At 34.9% G+C, this 18,760-nt stretch overlaps 2 protein-coding genes across 3 annotated transcripts; one reads left to right on the top strand and one right to left on the bottom strand.

Moving 5' to 3' along the window:
• The first annotated feature begins 315 nt into the window (after positions 1-315).
• LOC113780272 (ubiquitin carboxyl-terminal hydrolase 24-like) lies at positions 316-11,307 on the top strand. Of its 2 annotated transcripts, none has more exons than XM_027326094.1 (7): positions 316-656; positions 2,175-2,807; positions 2,928-3,112; positions 5,878-6,137; positions 7,889-8,034; positions 9,622-9,795; positions 10,834-11,307. In XM_027326094.1, exons 1-7 carry the CDS (start codon positions 642-644, stop codon positions 11,020-11,022), a joined length of 1,602 nt encoding a protein of 533 aa, XP_027181895.1. In that variant the 5' UTR covers positions 316-641; the 3' UTR covers positions 11,023-11,307. The 2 variants fall into 2 exon arrangements, with proteins under 2 accessions (XP_027181895.1, XP_027181890.1); XM_027326089.1 differs by having other exon boundaries at positions 9,616-9,795.
• Positions 11,308-11,659: 352 nt separating this feature from the next.
• Positions 11,660-12,592, bottom strand: LOC113770846 (glycine-rich cell wall structural protein 1-like). Its single transcript, XM_027315457.1, has 3 exons — positions 12,451-12,592; positions 12,122-12,361; positions 11,660-12,006 (listed from the first exon to the last, which is right to left on the bottom strand). The coding sequence occupies exons 1-3, from the start codon at positions 12,590-12,592 to the stop codon at positions 11,660-11,662; spliced, it is 729 nt and encodes a 242-aa protein (XP_027171258.1).
• Positions 12,593-18,760: the final 6,168 nt, after the last annotated feature.

The following is an 18,760-nucleotide window of genomic DNA, read 5'->3' as shown; positions in this document are numbered from 1 at the left end:
AACTCACCTATTCATCAACAATTTTTTTTTTTTGAAAAAAAATTACATCAACAATTACATTCATAATTCCACACTTTTGAAATTTTCCTAAAGTCTTCACCATTCATATTTTTTTCAAATGGTAAAATCCTCTCCATCAATTGTTTCCAACAATTGTCACATACAATTGATGTGATAAAAAGCCTTAAATCCATTTTTCTTTCACCCTCTTTAACTTTGTGCGTTCCACCTAAAAAAATTAAAAAAAAAAAAAAAAAATGCATCACCAACGACAATAAACACACCTCCTCTCTCTCTACCCTTTAACATTTCCCATTCCTTTCCGAACCTCCTCTCTCAATTTTTGCAGAAACCCACAAACCCTAAAACTCTCTCTCTCTCTCTCTCTCAGAAACACACACTCACACACCAGCTCTCTCTCTCTCTCTGTATTCATGTACATTTATACGTATGTGAGCCCTTTCTCGCTAATTTTAAGCTTTTCATGTCTCCTAGAAACGACGACGTCTGGCACTGTCTTCTTGTCCGAGAACAAACCCTAGACTTCGTCTTACTGTCTTCTCCGAAACGGCTCCGATTCGAGCTTAATGGGTCAAGCTGTGACTTTTGTCTGAGCTTCTTGACCTGCTCACATTGCCAATATGACTGATCGCCAGGTTCGTTGATCTTTTCTCTCTTTTATTTTTTTTATTTATTTTGCTTTATGCTGTTGATTGTGTGGGTAAAGCTTGATTTCTAGTTTATGTTGAGGTGGATATAGTAGAAAATGGGAGAAATGGTTGAGCAATTAAGAAATTTTGGCACTTTTGGTTATTTGTTTACCTCAATTTTGGCATTTTCAGTGGAAAGTTTTGATTTTCTTAGGGGATTATTTGAATGGAGTTAAATAATGAGGAATTGCTTCGTTGGAGTTTAGTTTTTGCCAGAATTGTGGTTCGAGCGATTTATCAATAATTAAGGGAGGTTATTAAAGTTGCTAGCCTTTTTACTTTGTGCTAATTATAATGCTCAGTATGGATTGGGAAAATTTTGGTTTGTACGTTGAAAAATAATGGGAGGAAAATTGAAGAACCTGCAAGAAGTGAAGAGCCTTAAGCCATCGCGATATTGGGAGATGCTTGTTTTACATGTGTTTTTTTTATTTGGATGATCTGCTGCTGTTTGGAAGATGTAATTATTTTGTTGTAGACTGAATGACAAAATGAAAATGCTGAAAGTGATGGGTTGTAAGCAAAAACAAATCTTGAAACTTTTGGCAAAATAAAATTATCCATTGATGGCTATTGCAACTCGCTTTGGTTAATTACAAACATTGTTGTGTTGATTGATAATTTCCTGTGAGTTGGAGAATTTGTGATTGGAATCAACTACAGTATCACTTTTTTTATGGCTAAATTGGAATCACAATTCTTTAATTTTAAGGTTCCTTGCTTAATGCAGTAGTACTTTCTTAAGGAAACAGAGTAAGATTTGTCTGAGTTGTTTAGTACCATCAAAAGTAAAGCTACTTGAAGTGTCAAGTTTTTCTATGGAATTCTTATGTGATTTTCTTTTCTATGTGCCATTTCTTGGAAAGAGCTCTAGCTTAGTTGCTCAATAGTTGAAATGCTAAATCTCTACAATAGTGTAGATTTTCTGGAAGTCAGCATTTACGTAGTAACAAAGTGTATATTTGGTGGTTAGTTTCAGTTTGTTTTTTAGTATTAGCAAATGACTTTGTCCTTTTCATTGAAGAAGTAATGGAAACTAATGAACTGAATTTTGAGAGAACATTTTCCACCCTGCTGTCCATTGACACTCTATTATAGCAACCTTTGGATGTTATTAGAAATCTTACTTGCTTCATTCTTTTGCAATGGTATTGATGTTGAAGCTTTGAAGGGAATGAGCTTGTTGGTTTTGAACAATTTGCGTGTTTATTTTGAGTTCCTTGATACAGGCTACACACGATGGCTAGATATTTGTTTATCAAAATACATGATTGAGCATCATGCTTTTGCTTCTGTACCGGAGCCACATGATGTATGAGTGGGTAGCTTAGGAATGCCTTAGTTTGCCTGAGTAACCTGCTGTTTTAATTGCAGATTTGACAAACAATTTAAGGAAGATTAAGTGTATTATATTCTGCACTTTCCCTTTGTTTGCTTATCCATATTTCTTGTTTGTATGATCAGGTGTTTAATTTTGGATCATTCACTGAAGAGGAGATCAAATCCTTGCAAAAACAGCCTGCAAAAAATACTATAGACATTACATTTGGTTCTTTGGATGCTGCAACTTTACGATCTGTTGGCATTTTCAACACTCAGCTGACAGAGCCTGATTGCTCTAAGGAATTACCCTCAGTGAAGTTAGTTTCTAAACAAAATGATGAAAAGCCTCTTTGCATTGTGGAAAATCCTACAAGGTCAGGTCCCATAAATGCGGAGGCAAATGGAAACACCTCCAAAGTAAATTCTGGCCAATACATTAGTGCAGGATACTCGAAACCGAGTCAAGGAGAGGAAGCTTTTAGTTCTGAAAGTATATCAAATTTGTCTAACCATTCAAATTTGAAGCAGCATGTCCGGGGGAATGCAACTCCGTTGTCTACCTCTTCATTATCAGGAGGGGATGAGCAACCGGGTTCCAAGGGTAATGTTAACGGGGTTTCAAATGGACCTGCTGTAGCTGCTAGGCAATTGCTACCTCGAGGATTAATCAATCTGGGGAATCTATGCTTCTTGAATGCAACTCTCCAGGCACTTCTGTCATGTTCTCCATTTGTTCAACTATTGCAGGAGCTAAGATGTCGTGATATACCTGAGGTAACAATGCAAACTCGATGTGATTTTGTTTTGCGATAATCTGTAAGATCGTGAATAGCGAATTTAACACGCTGAGCGTAATACTTTTATTTCCACCATCTTGTTTTCCATCCATCTTAGATTGGTTACCCGGCATTACGTGCATTTGTTGAGTTTATCTCTGACTTTGACATACCTCCTAATTCAAGCACAAGAAGAGAGTTGGAGGTTTTGGAAGCTGGTCAGCCTTTTCGCCCTCTCATGTTTGAGTCCATCTTAAAAGTGTTCACTCCAGACATTCCTAATTGTCTTTCAGGCAGACCAAGGTTTGTGGACGTATTCTATTTGGTCTCTTCCTGTTTGAAATTGCTCTTTTTTATGATCTTGGTTTTATCTTTTTCCAGAAGATCCTCCTCCTTTTTGGTTCTTCTGTCTTACTCTGGTTGCTAGAATCATGTCAGTTCTTTTACTTAGTCAAAATGTGAAGGGAAGTATTTCACTAATATTCTGAGTTCAGTCTATTGGTAACAGCTAAAGGATATCAACCTTGTAATCCTAGTTCGTCTGTAAAAAGACTGAACCTTTGATCATTATGTGTTATACATGATGCTTATTCATTTTAGCTTGTGACTTTCCGTCAATAAATTGGTCAATTAGCTGTGACATTTTAGAAACAGCTTTCTTTTTTTTTTTTTTTTGGTGAAAAACTACCTATAACATTATGACCAGGAAAACTATTGAAGTTTTTTAGAGGAATACACATATTATACATGGGTTTGAAGATTTTATTATATGAACATGAGACATTTGTATAGTTTTTTTCTTTGTACCCTAGCATACATGTACATTGATGTTTTGATGTATTAATTTTTTGGTTTCTTTACTTTTGAAAGATATAATGGTAGTTTTTTGTATAGATATGGAAAATTTTCAAAAGTGCTAACAAGTTACTCTTCTGGGCAAATACAAGCATTTGTAGTCTCAGTATGAATCGGCACTCTGTACGAATTTTCTATTTTAGCTCATTGTTCTGTAATTTCATTAGCATTAACAGGCATGAGCTTTAGTTGTTGTAACTGCAGCTCTTTTCCTTTTTCTGGCACAAATTTGTTTGTGATTGCTAATTGTGATTGGGTTTTGCCTTAGCTAAGACTTAGCTGTATTTATATCTGAAGGAAAAGATGTGAATAACAAGAAAACAATTAGGAAATGAGACCTGAGAAAGATAATGATTATGGTCATGAATCACATGTGAATTATGCTTGAGGACATCACTGTGGTGCGGATTACAGGTGGCAAAATGGATTCAAATCCATTTATCCATCCATATAAACCAAGTTTAAATGGATTTGGATGACTGAAAAAAGGATGATGACTTTAAATGGATGACCATTTTAACCAATTAAATTGATGGATTTGCATGGATTATTCACTTGATCCATATAAATCAATTTAGAAAATAGAATGCAATAGGAAGACGGACAGAAAACTCATCTCACGCCGACCGCCAACTCTACAAACGGATTGCACGCAAACCCAGGACTCACAACTCCTTCCTTCCAGATAACGTCATTGTTGTGGGTCCACAAAACTAGAGAACATCATCGCTGAACACTTGTATAATTCACAAGAAAGAAGTGGAGCTAGAAACAAATAATCAAAATGTTGATAGCTGGCCTCTATGAGTTATTTAAATTTGAGAAGAATCTTTTTTGTTATTGTCTTGTACTTCCTTCAGTATATATATATATATATATATATATATATATATATATAGTAGATTTTTCCCTTTAGTTGGTTAATAATCAAATGTTCTTTGTCTTCTACTTAGGACCTGTTTGGAGTTGCAATAACTTATTAAAAATTACTTCCCCAATAGGGTTTTTAATAAAAGTACTTATTAAGTGCTCAAGTGCTTTTAAATATATTATTTGGCGACATAGTTCAATAAGTACTTATTGTATTGGGTAATGTGTAATTTGAAAATTTTAAATGTATTTATCTCTTTATTTAGTTCATAATATAGGACAAAATGATTAAATTTAATGTTTATTTTTTAAATCACAAAAGCTACTCTAAAAGCACCAAATTTAAACTTTTGCTAAAAGTGCTTTTAACACCCAAAGCACCACTCCTAATTTTATGGGATGATGTTCACCAAACGTCTGAATAGTACTTTTAGCACCTAAAAGTGTATTTTTACCAAAATCACCGCAACCCCAAATAGGGCCTAAATCTATTCCAAGTACTAAATTCATCATTATCAAATGTTTGAACTCAAGTTGCTTTTTTTAAAATTTTTTTTAGTAGGAAAAGGGTGAAACTTAAGAAGTAGGAAGGAAGAAAGGGATTTAAACTCAAAATTGATTCTCAGGATTTGAACCTTAACCAGTTGCTTCCCTTTTTCTTCTTTTTTAATCTTTTTCATTTTCACTCAAATTTTCTAGTAAGATAGTTTGTTCCAATTTCTATCCTGGCTATAGAATGAAATTTTTATTGCCAATCTTTTACACATTATGGAAATGGAAAAAATCACTCTTTTTTTTTTTTGGTAGCGGCTTGAGATAATCTTTAAGCATTACGAATCAAAACTTTCTTATCACATTATCTTTGTATTTGATTTATTGGATTACATTCTAACCAATCATTGTAATCCATTTTGATGAATTCCTAATTTAATTAATAAGAATAGGATAAGCAGTAAAGAGGTGTGGGAATGAACTAAAATTGTGAAACATCATCCAGGAACCAAAAAAACTTGCAAGAACAACAAAATATGGACTACGGAATATGGACAATGGGAATCCGTATGCACGCCCAAAATAAAAAAAAACTACAGTACTAGTCTACTCTACTAACTGGTTTAATGGATGGATTATGGATTTCCATTATCAATTTAGACCCTATCCATTTATATCCATTTACTAAATGGTTGTAATTGGATTGGATTAATTTTATCCACTATCCATTAAAGAAAAACCATTTATCAACCATTTATCCATTTTGCCACTTGTACGGATACATGATTTTTATGGCAATCCTGTTCTCAATGTATATAAAATCTGATGGTTTGTCCTTTCCGGATTGTCAGGCAAGAAGATGCTCAAGAGTTTCTTAGTTTTGTCATGCATCAGATGCATGATGAATTACTAAAACTTGATGGACTAGTTTCAAATGGCGATGGTTTAAACACTTCTTTGGTATCATCTGTTGAGGAGGATAATGATGATGATCACTGGGAGACAGTTGGCCGAAAGAACAAAACTGCAATTACAAGAACACAGAGCTTTGTTCCATCAAAATTAAGCGCTATTTTTGGAGGTCAACTCCAAAGTGTTGTGAAGGCAAGAGGTTGGTTATGTTCATACTATTACAAGGGGATTTACTCTTTTTCTTTCAGCCTTCATGATGCAAAAATATACTTCCCTTGATACTTTATTGTTTCCTATTCCTTGTGACTTTCTTTTCTACTCATAGATACTCTCCTGAGATCATTTTGTGGAAAGTTCTTTTCTGCTGAAAAGGATTTGATTATCATTGGCTTCTTGATTAGAGTGAAGAGTTCTTCCACTGCTCAAAGGATCTGATTGCCATCCTTAAATAGAGTGTGTCAATGTTAGAGTAAGAATAGGAATACTGATCTAAACAAGCCAGCTTTTACATGCTCAGAAATCTTATGGTTATAGCAAGTGTTAGTCTGGAAATTTTGTGGACTGAGAAAAAAGGTTTGTGGGATGTGCTCAGCTGAAGAGGGATAATGGAAGTTGAGGATGGTATGCCCACACTATACTTTTTTGTTATAGTGAAAACTAAAGGGATTATGGTAATGGTCCTCAACCAGCTAAGTGGTCTTTGCGTTTTATGTTATCTATGTAATTGTCTAGATCTTTTGGAGTGATTATTTATTATTATGGTTAATACTATTATTTTATGTTTGTGTGCAACAAAATATGCTGTTCCCAATCCCTAATGAGGGGGCTGAGAAGTTCTTTATTTTGCCCCTTCATGGGCAGATTGGGGTTAGCAATTCGTGATTCGTTGATGACATAAACCTGTTGCTGGTAGATATTTCCCATTATCTCCTCTCTGTAATCATTGTCAGATTTGTTTGCTTTTACCCTTAAAAACAACTTTAAATCTGAATATTATATCTGCTCATTTCTTGCTGTAGTTGAAAATAGAAGTTCTATAACTTCGATCGATTTTTGTATAAAAAAATGAGATTAGTAAATGAAATTGGACCATAATCTTAGTAACTTTAGGGGTCAAAAAATTTTAAAAAATATGGTTTGCTCTTTGCATTTGAAGTTTAAACATTTTTGCTTTAATTTTTTCCATTCGAGTTTAAAAAGAATATCCACTGGAAATAGACAGGTAGCAGTGGACTTCATTTTAAAAATTTTGCATCTCAGTTGTAGGTGAGTCCTTCGCTCAATTGGATTCTTTTCTTCTTCCTTACCATTCAAGGATATTATTCAGAGTCCTAAAACAGTCACCGACTCGCAAATTACCTTAGTTCCTCCACCTGCCTGAGTAAGACAGATTTCCCGAACTTAATCCTGCATGATTTACTTTGTATCTAGCCCTCTGTGCTTGAAAAGGGTGTGGCTGATGTTGTTTAACGGACATCTTTGTTTGCCAGGCCTACTTAATGTAATATGTACCTGAACTAGAGTATTCTTGCTTTGTGTCTTTGGATTCACCATCGTGCTTGATTGAATCCTGCTGTCTGTAAAGATTTTTTGGATAATGCCCATCTATGTAAATTTGAATTTCAAGCTTTTTGATGTGATTGGGTGTTTTATAAGAGAATAAGTTAGTTGGGATCCTTTTTTGCGCCTTAAGATGTTCTAAAAAAATGAAAAACGGTTTATGAATTTGTATGATGGGTGCCTTTTTCATACAAATTTTTATGATAAGCCCCATGGTACATTCCTCATTATCACTGAATTTCCAACTTTTTAACTTAAAAATTGTTTAAATTGTTGATGCCTTTTCTAACTTCATCATAATATTCACTGGTGCATTTTTATTTGCGTGGATTTCACATTTATGCTTATCAGATTGGCGTCTATAATATTCTTGTCTACTCGGTTTTGTAGGTAGTAAGGCATCAGCTACTATACAACCATTTCTTTTACTCCACCTTAATATCTGTCCAGATCCTGTCTGTACCATACAAGATGCACTAAAATTGTTTTCTGCTCCAGAGGCCCTTGAAGGTTATCGAACCTCTGCAGTTGGAAAGGTAAATTCTTGAAATTTATTGGGTCTAGACCTTCTACAGTTTTAGCTTTATTTCCTTCTGCCATGGATAAAAAAAAGATATTAATGTTATTGCATCATCATCAACATTAGACAATTTGGACTTCAGTATTTCTTCTTATGCGCTGTTTGCATCCCTATCCAGAATAACGTTAGTGGGGTGAAAACCCTAAATGAAAAGGAAACCAGGAGTTCTTGTGTCAGTTGTTTTGTTTAAGCTAGTCTGAAATTGTTGATTGTTTTGAAATTGTAGTTCTACTAGGCTTTTACTGCATTCAGTTAGAAATACAAAGACTTTGCTCCTAAAGTAGCAACTGTAAAGTTTAGTAACACCATCAAATGAAAACAGGCCTGTTAGATGATGCAACTTGATGCGGGATGCACATCCATTTCTAGCAATACAGGGTCACGAGGCTCCTTCTGAGAGAATTGTAACTGGATGTGAATAAAACAGGCTTAAGCAGGTAATTGCTAATAAAGCCCAGTTAATCAATCTGGGAGCTTTTTCCAATAAGTTATAATAAGAGAAATGAACTTGTGTCAACTGGGCACTAAGAATATAAAAGGCTGTGAGAAAGTAAGAAATGGAGAGAACGAAAGGAAGAGCAGGATAAGTTGATGATAGGACAACTAATTGAAGGGAAATTGTGGAGTAGAAGTAAACCAAGACACAGAATATAATGCAAGTAGAATGAAGAGAGAGTCATCCTGAAAGATATCAAAAGGATAAAGAGCAATAGAGGAAGAGATTCATATTACAAGAAAACAAAGAGCAGGAAAATAATAAGAGAATACAAAACTGAGGTTTTGGGGGGATCGAGAAGCTTGGTGAGTGGTGACCATGGAGAAAGAACTTGGATAGATAGGGTTGATTGACATTGATTCTGGGCTGATGCGAGTGGAAAGCAACTCGAGAGCTATCAGGTCAATGTCATTGCTGGCATCCACATTGATGGATGGGTTGCAGCACATACTGATCTTATATCGGGGGTACCAAAACTACAAAGTGAACCAAAAGTCTAGTGGAAGGCAGCAAGGTTGGTTGAAGATCAGATATCAAAGGAATTTATAGACATGATGCTTCATTTCTGGGCTTAGATGTGCCAGATGCTGGCTTGCACAGTTGCACCAACAACACAGTCCATACGTACCCCCTACCCATCCGTATGGTACCACATGTGAACATTGCTGTTCCTTGTATCCCTGGCTTTAGACAGATGCCCCTTTTCCACTATGGCTGCAAGCAAATTGTTTGTATCAGATGCTTGTCTCATCTGCTGTGATGCATTCTGTTGTCTTATCTGTTTATTTTACTGATTCTAGTGTTTTGACACCATGGTGTGCCTGGTTAGGTTTAATAATGAAATTAAGAGTTTTTCCTCTCTTTTTCTTTAAAATATAAGAGCTTGTTCTTCTTATAGTTTCTGCCTGGTCTTTCATGTCTTCCATTTGTTAGAAGACAGTTTCTAGTGGTAGTTATAATTTTTTTAAAATAAAAAACAACTCAAAGAATGGAGATAACTATCCTTAAGTATATACTGATTGCATGAGGATACATGATTAGTCTCAGGCCGAGGTGGTTAATGCTAGCAAATCAGTTAAAATTCTGGGGCTCTCAAAGATAATGGTATTGCACTTGATGCGATTCAGCTACGAGGGCCAGAAAAGTACAAAATTGCGTAAGCCTATACACTTCCCATTGGAGCTTGTTCTTGGGCGTGAATTGCTTGTCTCTACTTCTGAGGTACACTTTCTATTTGCTCCATTATTTTGTAGTGAAGCATTATTACCACTGTGGCTTTTGCTGAATTTTTTTTCGACTTACATCTTGTGTCTTTTTGGCAGTTCTTATTAACGTTTCTGTGGATATCCTGTATTATTCTTGAAAAGATTTTCTTGCCTTTTTGTTTGAAGTCATGTAACTCTTTTACCCACTTATATATTGTGAGGCATCTTGAAAAGGTGCTTTTCATTGCCCCATGACATGGAAGTGCTCTATGATTCCCTGTAACATAGAGCTTTTACCCATTTCCGTGGAGTTAAAAGAGTCTCTTACATAATGAACCTCCAGTGAATGAGAAAAGCTTTTTGCTGTTTTGGGTTTAGTCTAGCTTGATCCATTTGTCCCTGTCATATCTTATGTTGCTGCTTAGTTATAGACTGCAGCGAGTGCCAATTTCGGCACTTGAGACGAGGAATGAGTATCAGGAATGGCACATAGCACAAATATCTCCGCCATAAACCTAAATAGGACATCTTTTAGCTTAACATTGTTGTATTGTGAAGCATAAAGCTATTCGTATTACCTTTCATATGCCTGTCTTTCTCCAATGGTTGGATACTTTATTTGGATGGTAAACATTTTTAGAAAAAATGTTGAACTAGACAAATTACTCTGTACTCACATCCCCACTTGTATCCAAATATTTAATTACATTCATGCAGCTGTACCCTATACTGCTCTCGTCGAATATCTAGGACCTGGGGGGCATTGGTTGCTAAATTGAGGTTTCCATTTTGCAGTCCCTTGAATGACCTCTTCAACAAAACTACGGAAATAAAAGATACAGTTCAGTCGTTATTGCAACTCTGTTTCTTTTAAAATAATGAAGAAATGATTCAGACCTCAGAATAAAGCTGATGTAAAAATCTGCCGAAAGAGTTCCTGAAATTTAGTAATATATGTAATTGCGATGGGTTTCGATGACATACAGACATGTTTATATATAATTCCTATGGGTATTTCTTTAATTAGATTGTGGTTTATATGTTTCTGGTACAGGGTAGAAGATATGAACTTGTGGCAACTATAACTCATCATGGTATGGACCCTTCAAAGGGCCACTATACTGCAGATGCCCGCCTTCTCAATGGAAAGTGGCTACGATTTGATGATCAATCTGTGACATCCATTTCTGATGAGGAAGTGCTGCACAATCAAGCGTATGTTTTATTCTACTGGCAATCGTAGTTGGATGACTGGGAGATTTTACACCTTGCTACCAGTTTAGTGGGTGAAGAAGCCCTTGTACATGTACCTTTCAATATTGAGGATGTAAAGCTGATATAGATGTCAAATTAGTTGATAACACCAAACAGAAGTTTTTTTCAAGGAAGCCGTTGTCATTGTTGGATAGGTAAAAGAGCAGAGGCTGTTAGGATGGATGTCATAACATACATTGAAGAAAGAACATTCCAATTTGAGGTGAGTCCGAATATTAGAAATTGGTAGTTGATGACACATTTGACTCTCTAATTGCATTTCAATTCTGCATATTCTATTGTTTCATTGACAAAGAATGTGCATACCATGCTAACTTTCAACTAACGATTTTGTTTTGCACAACAAGGAATTGAACCGGATAAAGGTGGCTATGGCATGGATTTTATTTTTTTTTGGGGTGCAGAAGAAATTGGATTGCATTGGCTTAAACGTAGTGGTAATACAAAGTAATCACCAGTACGTAATCAATTTATAGAAGTCTTTTTGCAGCATATTTGAGTAACACCAAAATAAGAACGCAAAAACAACATGCAAATTGTTTATGTATCTGCTTAGATGAGGTGTTGATTGTTTTATGTATCTGTTTACATGGAGCAACAGAATTTTACCGTTCGCCACCTCCTCCGCCGCTACCAAAACCACTACCAACACCAACACCCTTGCCAGCACCAATTCCACCTCCATGGCCACCACCACCTCCTCTGCCTATATCGCCTCCTACTTCTCCTCCACTACCAACGCCAATACCCTTGCCAGCATCAACTCCTACACCAGCTCCAACTCTAATTCCCACACCAATTCCGCCGCCTCCGCCTATATCACCTCCAACACCAACACCCTTGCCAGAACCAGCGCCAATTCCTACACCAACTCCAACTCCAACTCCAATTCCCACACCAATTCCACCATCTAAACTGCCACCTATACCACCTCCAAATCCTCCTCCTACTCCTGCACCAAATCCACCACCATGCCCAAAACCTCCTACAAGACTTCTGCCACCACCTCCACCTCTTCCTCCTCCAATGCCATCTCCTAGTCCATCCTACTCCAAATCCTTGTCCACGCCCAAAGCCACCACTAACGCCTCCTCCTCCTCCTCCATCATCACTTCCTCTCCCTTCACCTCCACCAGTTTCCCCTACATGTCCACCAGCTCCAGGTCCATCTCCATGACCCAAGCCACCTCTAAGGCCACCACCTCCTCCTCCTCCACTGCCACCAAGTCCTCCACCAGCTCCAAATCCACTGCCATGACTTAACCCTTCTTTGCTACCACCACCAAACCCTCCTCCAACACCAACACCTGCTTCTAACCCTCCACCTTTATTTAAGCCACCCACAACTCCTCCACTATCTCCACCTACACCACCTCGTCAATCTCTTCCAACAAACCCTTCACCACCTCTATGTCCACTAGCATCACCACCCGACCTCTCTTTTCTATCTGGCCATTTCCAAGTGTAACTGCACTAAAGTCTAACACCACAGTAAAGATGAGAAGAAGCACGCAAAACCATTTTTGAGTAGAATCCATATTGTTCACAGGGCAAACAAGCAGTAACTCATATACAACATGTCATATAGTAATTAGAAGACACCATAACGCTATTTCATAGTAAATGCATGCAATAATGCCATAAATGTCATGTCCCTTACGGGCCTGGTTTCACCTCAGTTTCTTATAAATTCATCCAATTGTGGTTCTTAATACTATTCCATTTCAAAATGCAAAATGCCTATGTCTATGCCTATTTTGGGTCAGGTGACGGAAGATCATGATCTTTACTTGACTAGTTACCTCTGAGGAAGAGATCACCGTGCACGAGCATTGTGGTTAATGCGACTTACGTTATGGGTATAGCTCCAAGCATTTGCTCTTAGTAGAAATAGAACATTGCCTCGTCATATCAGAGCAATTATTCCTTGTGTAGCTTTAGTAATATACCATTTGACTCCATATCATCAAACTCGTAACTAGGGAGGTGTTTAGGTTACGGTTCAACTGGTCAAACTAATTCAACCCTGGTTCAATGAATTTTTTAAAGAATAAATTATATAAAGGGAAAATGACCGGTTTCATCCCTTACATTTCATAAAAATATTCTTTTCGTCCCTCACTTTTAAAACGAAGCAATTTGGTCCCTGACATTTAAAAATTAAACCTATTACATCATTGAACCCAATTATCAATATGAATCAAACCATCTATCAACTTAATTACAAATTTTGGGGGGTATAATTTGTAGATCACTTGACTAACTCAACTTGATATTCACGTGAAGTTTAATGAACCCAAAAATAAAAAATAAAAAATTATAACATCTAAAAGAAGAATTAATCTTTCTTACAATGTCATTGTATACACTGATGGGTTTATGTACTACCACATCATTTCAATTTAAATTTAAACGCCACATTTTGTATTTGTGATATACATCTAGACTCGCAAGCGTATATACTAATGGTACATGAAAAGATTTACCAAAAAAAAAACTCTATTATTTCAAGACAAAGGATGACCTTTTATGATCTTATACTTTTTATTTTTTTTGGTTCAATAAATGTCATGTGAATATGATGGAGTTGACGGAATGATCTATCAATTCTATCTCCGAAATTTATCACTGGGTTATCGGATGGTTTGATTTAGATTGATAATTAGATTCAGGGATGTAATAGGTTTAATTTTTAAATGTCAGGGACCAAATTGTTTCGTTTTAAAAGTGAAGGACGAAAAGAATATTTTTGTGAAATGTAAGGGATGAAACAGGTCATTTTTCCTTATATAAATATATGTGCATGGAATAAGACATTCAATGGACCAATTTAAGGCTTTATCTGATAAAAAGTTTAATATATAAGAACTTGGACTTTCACAAATAAATTTTTTTTATTTTAAATTATAAGTTCAAACAAATAAATTTTATCTTAATTGTATCTACCAAAAAATAATCTTAAATCCTACCCAAAAGTAGCACAATATTCTTAAATTAAATAAAATTCATGTATTTGGGAATTAGACATTGTGAATTTAAACTTTAAGCCATGTCTTTTGGAATTAAAGACTGCAACTTTGTTTAAAAAAAAAAAAGAAACTTGGAGCCTAGAGGAAGTCAAGAACTAGAAAGTAGGGACGAAACTTGATAAGAGGCAAAAGGTGTGGCACTTAGTAATTAGTCTTTAGGGTCAAGGTGAACCTATTCTTTTTTTTTTCTTTTGTTTTTATTTTTTTCAGTTTAGTAGTTAAAAAAAATTGTTGATTCAACAGTTCATTTCGATTCAAATCGTTCGCATCAATTCTTAAGTTCAATCAATCCAAAGTATGAAACAAATTACAATAATGGCTAGTTCATAGTCCGAACGGTCAAACTGGCCAACCGACCAGTCCAACCCGAGTTTCAAAACAATGCAAGTAGTATAGCAAAATGGCATTTCGGGAAGCTTATTAAAAGGAAACAAAAAAGAGAACATTTAGGGAAGCTTTCCCCCTTTTCCATGGAAAAATGGCATCATTTAAAATTTTAAGCACCAATATCAGACTTTTCAAATAGTGCTTAAAGATTAAATCCATTATGAACGTGATTTCAATTATAACCATTATCTTCACACAACAAAAATATACAATTCTTTTGTGGTCCAAGAGAGATTCCAAATCAGAGTAAAAGGAGAAGGTTTAAGGATGGAATCAGGACTCTATTGTTGCCTGACTAATTTTGCCAATCGACTAAATTGGTCTTTCACCTGCAGAAGTATATGACTACGGAGGTCAGGCCTCTTTTGCATGACCCCGTTTACGAATTTCTGTAAATTGCAGGCCCAAGGTTTTCGATAGCTGTATGGACCATGGGGATGAGCCCGCCCAAATAGATGAATTAGCATAGACGAGTTGTATAGTGGACTCCATCGGCCCAAATCTACTTTGAAGGCCTTTGGAATACCAGATGCATGTAAATCGACTAATTGGAAAAAAAAAAAAAAAAAAAGATAGAAGTTTTCAAGAGCGATATAAGAAGTTTAGTTACCATATTGTGCCAATAAATCTTTGTCATTATTTAAAATACTACAAAAAAAAAGAAAATCTGTGTCTGGTTATTGATTCCTCAATTAATAAAGTTAATTCACAAATGAAATTCATAGGTTTCAGGCAAAAAAAAAGGAAGGGTTTTATGTCTCCATTCTACTTTGTTCATTTCTTAGCCCAAGAAAGAATAACAATGAGGTGGTCTATTGTGTCCATAGGAAAAGCAAATTAATATGCCTCAAAATAAGGGGAAAATAAAAGTAGTAGAATTATTCAAATGGTTAAAAAAAAAATCCAACTTGTAGTTATTCTTAGATGTAAGCATTAAGGAGATAATAAACAATTTATCTTTCTAAATGCCATACAAAAGAGAAGTTTTAAGACAAGAAGTGGCAATTTTGGCAAATTAAGTAAAGATTGAGTCTGTGCTATCATTGACTTGATATTGCGTATAAAACTTTTTTGTCAACCTAAAAATTAATTTCTTCGCCTACTACTCACCGTCTTCATTTTTAAGTCAATGGAGAAATTTCTATGTAATTCAACAACTTTTTACTTTAGGCAAAAGATACCCAGATTTTGTTCAGACTATTCTTGTTTTTTATTAAAGAGAAAAAGGAAAAAATAAAAAAAGAAGGAAAAGCAGTGTTCTAGTTACGTTGACTCTATGTTATTTGATGAAGTCCTGTCTGGGTATAATTTATAAACCAACATGTTAAAATTTCTAGAGAACTTTTGATGAATTGGAATTCTTCCATTCAAAGGACGAGTAGGGCATACTTTTGACATCTAGGCATCAATTGAAAAGTACTCTTTTAAAATTGGCTTTCTATTTTTTTTTTCTATCCTTAAAGAAACATTTGTCCAAGAGAAAGTTGGACTAACACCAAGTCAAATGCTGTTATATTGGTTTATTTTCTTTGGAACAAGAGTCAACTATCTATTGAACATTTCAATATAAAAGCTTCTTCTAACGGGTAGTTTTTCAACAATTGGCAACTAGAGAGAAAGTTGGGTTTTGTGGACTGCTAAAATTTATTGTGAGAGCTGTTTTGGAAAGATGTCACAGCAAATAAATATCATTTCAAAGTTCTTCAATCTCCAATTTTACTCAATGGTCCAATCCTACTGCATGAATTTTGCCAGGAAATTGTCCAACATTTAAAAGTGAGGCAACTTTTCTTGCAATTTGACCAAATCTCTAAGGAAAAGATTGTTTACTATTAGCTCAGAAAATGTGTTAGTTACTAATAATTAAAAGGAAGGAATTAGAAAAGAAAAAGAAAACCAATTTGAGTTAGATTTTAATATTTCAAAATTAGTTGAAGCTCAATAAGACTTATTATTACTCACATGTTAATGCAAAGATCATTTCAAGTTTCTGCATTCTCCATTCTTAACTAGTCAAAAGCTCAACTTTAAAGACTGCATTACTTTTTACTAAAACTTGTCCAATATTTCAAATGAAGGCTTCGTCTAAAATTTGACCAAATCTCTCACAAAAAGATTATTGTTTCTTGTCGGAGTAGATATCACTCAAATGTCAAGGAGTTAGTTTCTTATTGTGTTACTAATATTGAAAAGAAAGGAATAAAAAACAAAGGAAAAAGAAAACCAACTGGAGTTTTTAGTTTGCAAGGTTCAAAAGTATTCACATTCTTTATTATTAATTATTAAACTTAATTAAGATATCACTCAAATGTTGTGGAGTGTAAGCATGATCTTTACACATGGATTAGCCTATTATCTGCATTAGACTCTTTCAATTTCACTATCTAGATTAGGTTTTCATTTTAAGTCTATCAAGTTTAATGACAATTAACTAGATAAAAAGATGCAATTGGATGTAGCATTTTGATATTATAGAAATTTTTGTAATCATTTTGCAACATAAAACTTATCATTTTAGTAGCATTAATTAATTCAAGTCTCTGTTTTTCTAAAATCAAGTACATATAGAAAGTAATTGAAAATGGTAGACAAAATTTTATAGCCAACTCCCACCTCCTTACCATAAGTCAAGCTTCGTTGGATGATTATTTTGCTATGCTGTTTTTAAAATATTTTACTGAGCACCTTTGTGAATAAATGTTTTTGTGAAAAAAATGAATTAAAAATTATGATTGGAATTCTTTAAAAATATGTTTTGGATAAGCATGCCTAAACAAATTGAGATTTTCCCACCTTTAAACTTGTGTCATTTTATTGAAAAGGGTAAATCTTTTATACACTTTGATATATATTAACAGGTCTAAATACATATCACATATATAAAGTTTGGTGTTTAAAATTAAATTAAATATTGTGACACACATCTATATCCTTCAATGTATATATTCATAGCGTAGAAAAGATTACTCCTACTCCTAATAAAAATTTGTATTCTATGTAAATTTAAGATGAAGGAGTGTTTGTCTGAGTCTTCCTTAATTATAAATCTTATTAGAAGTTTAAAGTACCATAAATGGGTCCTTCCACTTTAAATAAATTAATCAAGTTTTCAGATTTGCGACACAACCTTTACCTACGTCAAATCACAAACAGAAGTCAAATTGTGTATGGTTTTATAAGACCTTGTAAAAGATGAGAATGTGGACACTGTACCAAGTTTTTTAACAATAATTCTAAATCCTACAACCTAAAGCCTAATCCTCCATGGTGATGGGTCTACCTAACAGATGCAAGCACCCATTGAGATGTAATTCAAGTATCAATTTTTTAAAAAGATCAATTAATTAGGAAAAATATATAAACACAAGAAATTAATTTAAAAAAAGTATGTAAATGTAAAGAAGAAAAGTAATTATTAGTATATATATATATACATAGTAGGTTAGATAAAATTTAGGTGTGTTAACGAATACTATCCATTAGAAAAACCCATTAATTAATAGTTCGCACTTGAATAGATCCAATCTTCAAAGAATTAATGGTCCAGATTATGCCACATCATTTCATCAAATGATGTGATTAGACCCAATTTTTAAAGATTCAATGATCCAAATTGTACCACGTCACTTTATCAAATGGTGTGGCAAAATGTGGACCATTGTGTTTTTAATGATCGGATCAACCCAAATCTTGGCCTTAATTAATAACCTAATTAACAACCAACAAATAAATTAAGCTTATAGAAAGGACGAAAGTGGGGCCCACTCCTTCCTAATGAGGCATCAGATGACGTGGTCCCTCACGTTACTGCTGACGTGGGTGAAACCTCAGAGAGAGAAGAAGGATTACGATTTACGCGGAGAATCGTGTCTCAAAAAGCGCGAGGACCAAAGCTGATGAGACGAGGCGGGGTAAAATAGGAAAGAGGAATCTGTGAATCGGTTATGAGCTGTCAAAGCAGGGAAATAGACACGTGTCAGTTGACTAGGTAGGGTGGGCCCACTTTAGAGACGGACAGCTAGCCAATGCCGACACAAAAACCAATGGGTTTTGTTTGTGTAAGTGAATTTGAATGAATGAATTTTTTTTATTGTTTTTAATTTTTAGGCAACGTGCGAAATAGTCAGTGTGTGAGTGTGTGTATGTGTGTGTGACAGCTGAGGGTGTGCTGTGTGGGACCAATTTTGGAAGAGAAGGGTTCGACTCTGACACATTCTGTGGGAAGTTGGCAGGTGAAATGTGGCTTTTGAGTTTTTTCTTTTGCTTGGTATTTACAATTGATTTGTTTCT

The sequence above is a fragment of the Coffea eugenioides genome, chromosome 1 (assembly GCF_003713205.1).
Source record: "Coffea eugenioides isolate CCC68of chromosome 1, Ceug_1.0, whole genome shotgun sequence".
Lineage (NCBI taxonomy): Eukaryota > Viridiplantae > Streptophyta > Magnoliopsida > Gentianales > Rubiaceae > Coffea > Coffea eugenioides.
Note: the sequence above shows the minus strand (reverse complement) of the source record. Positions and strands in the feature narration are given on the sequence as shown.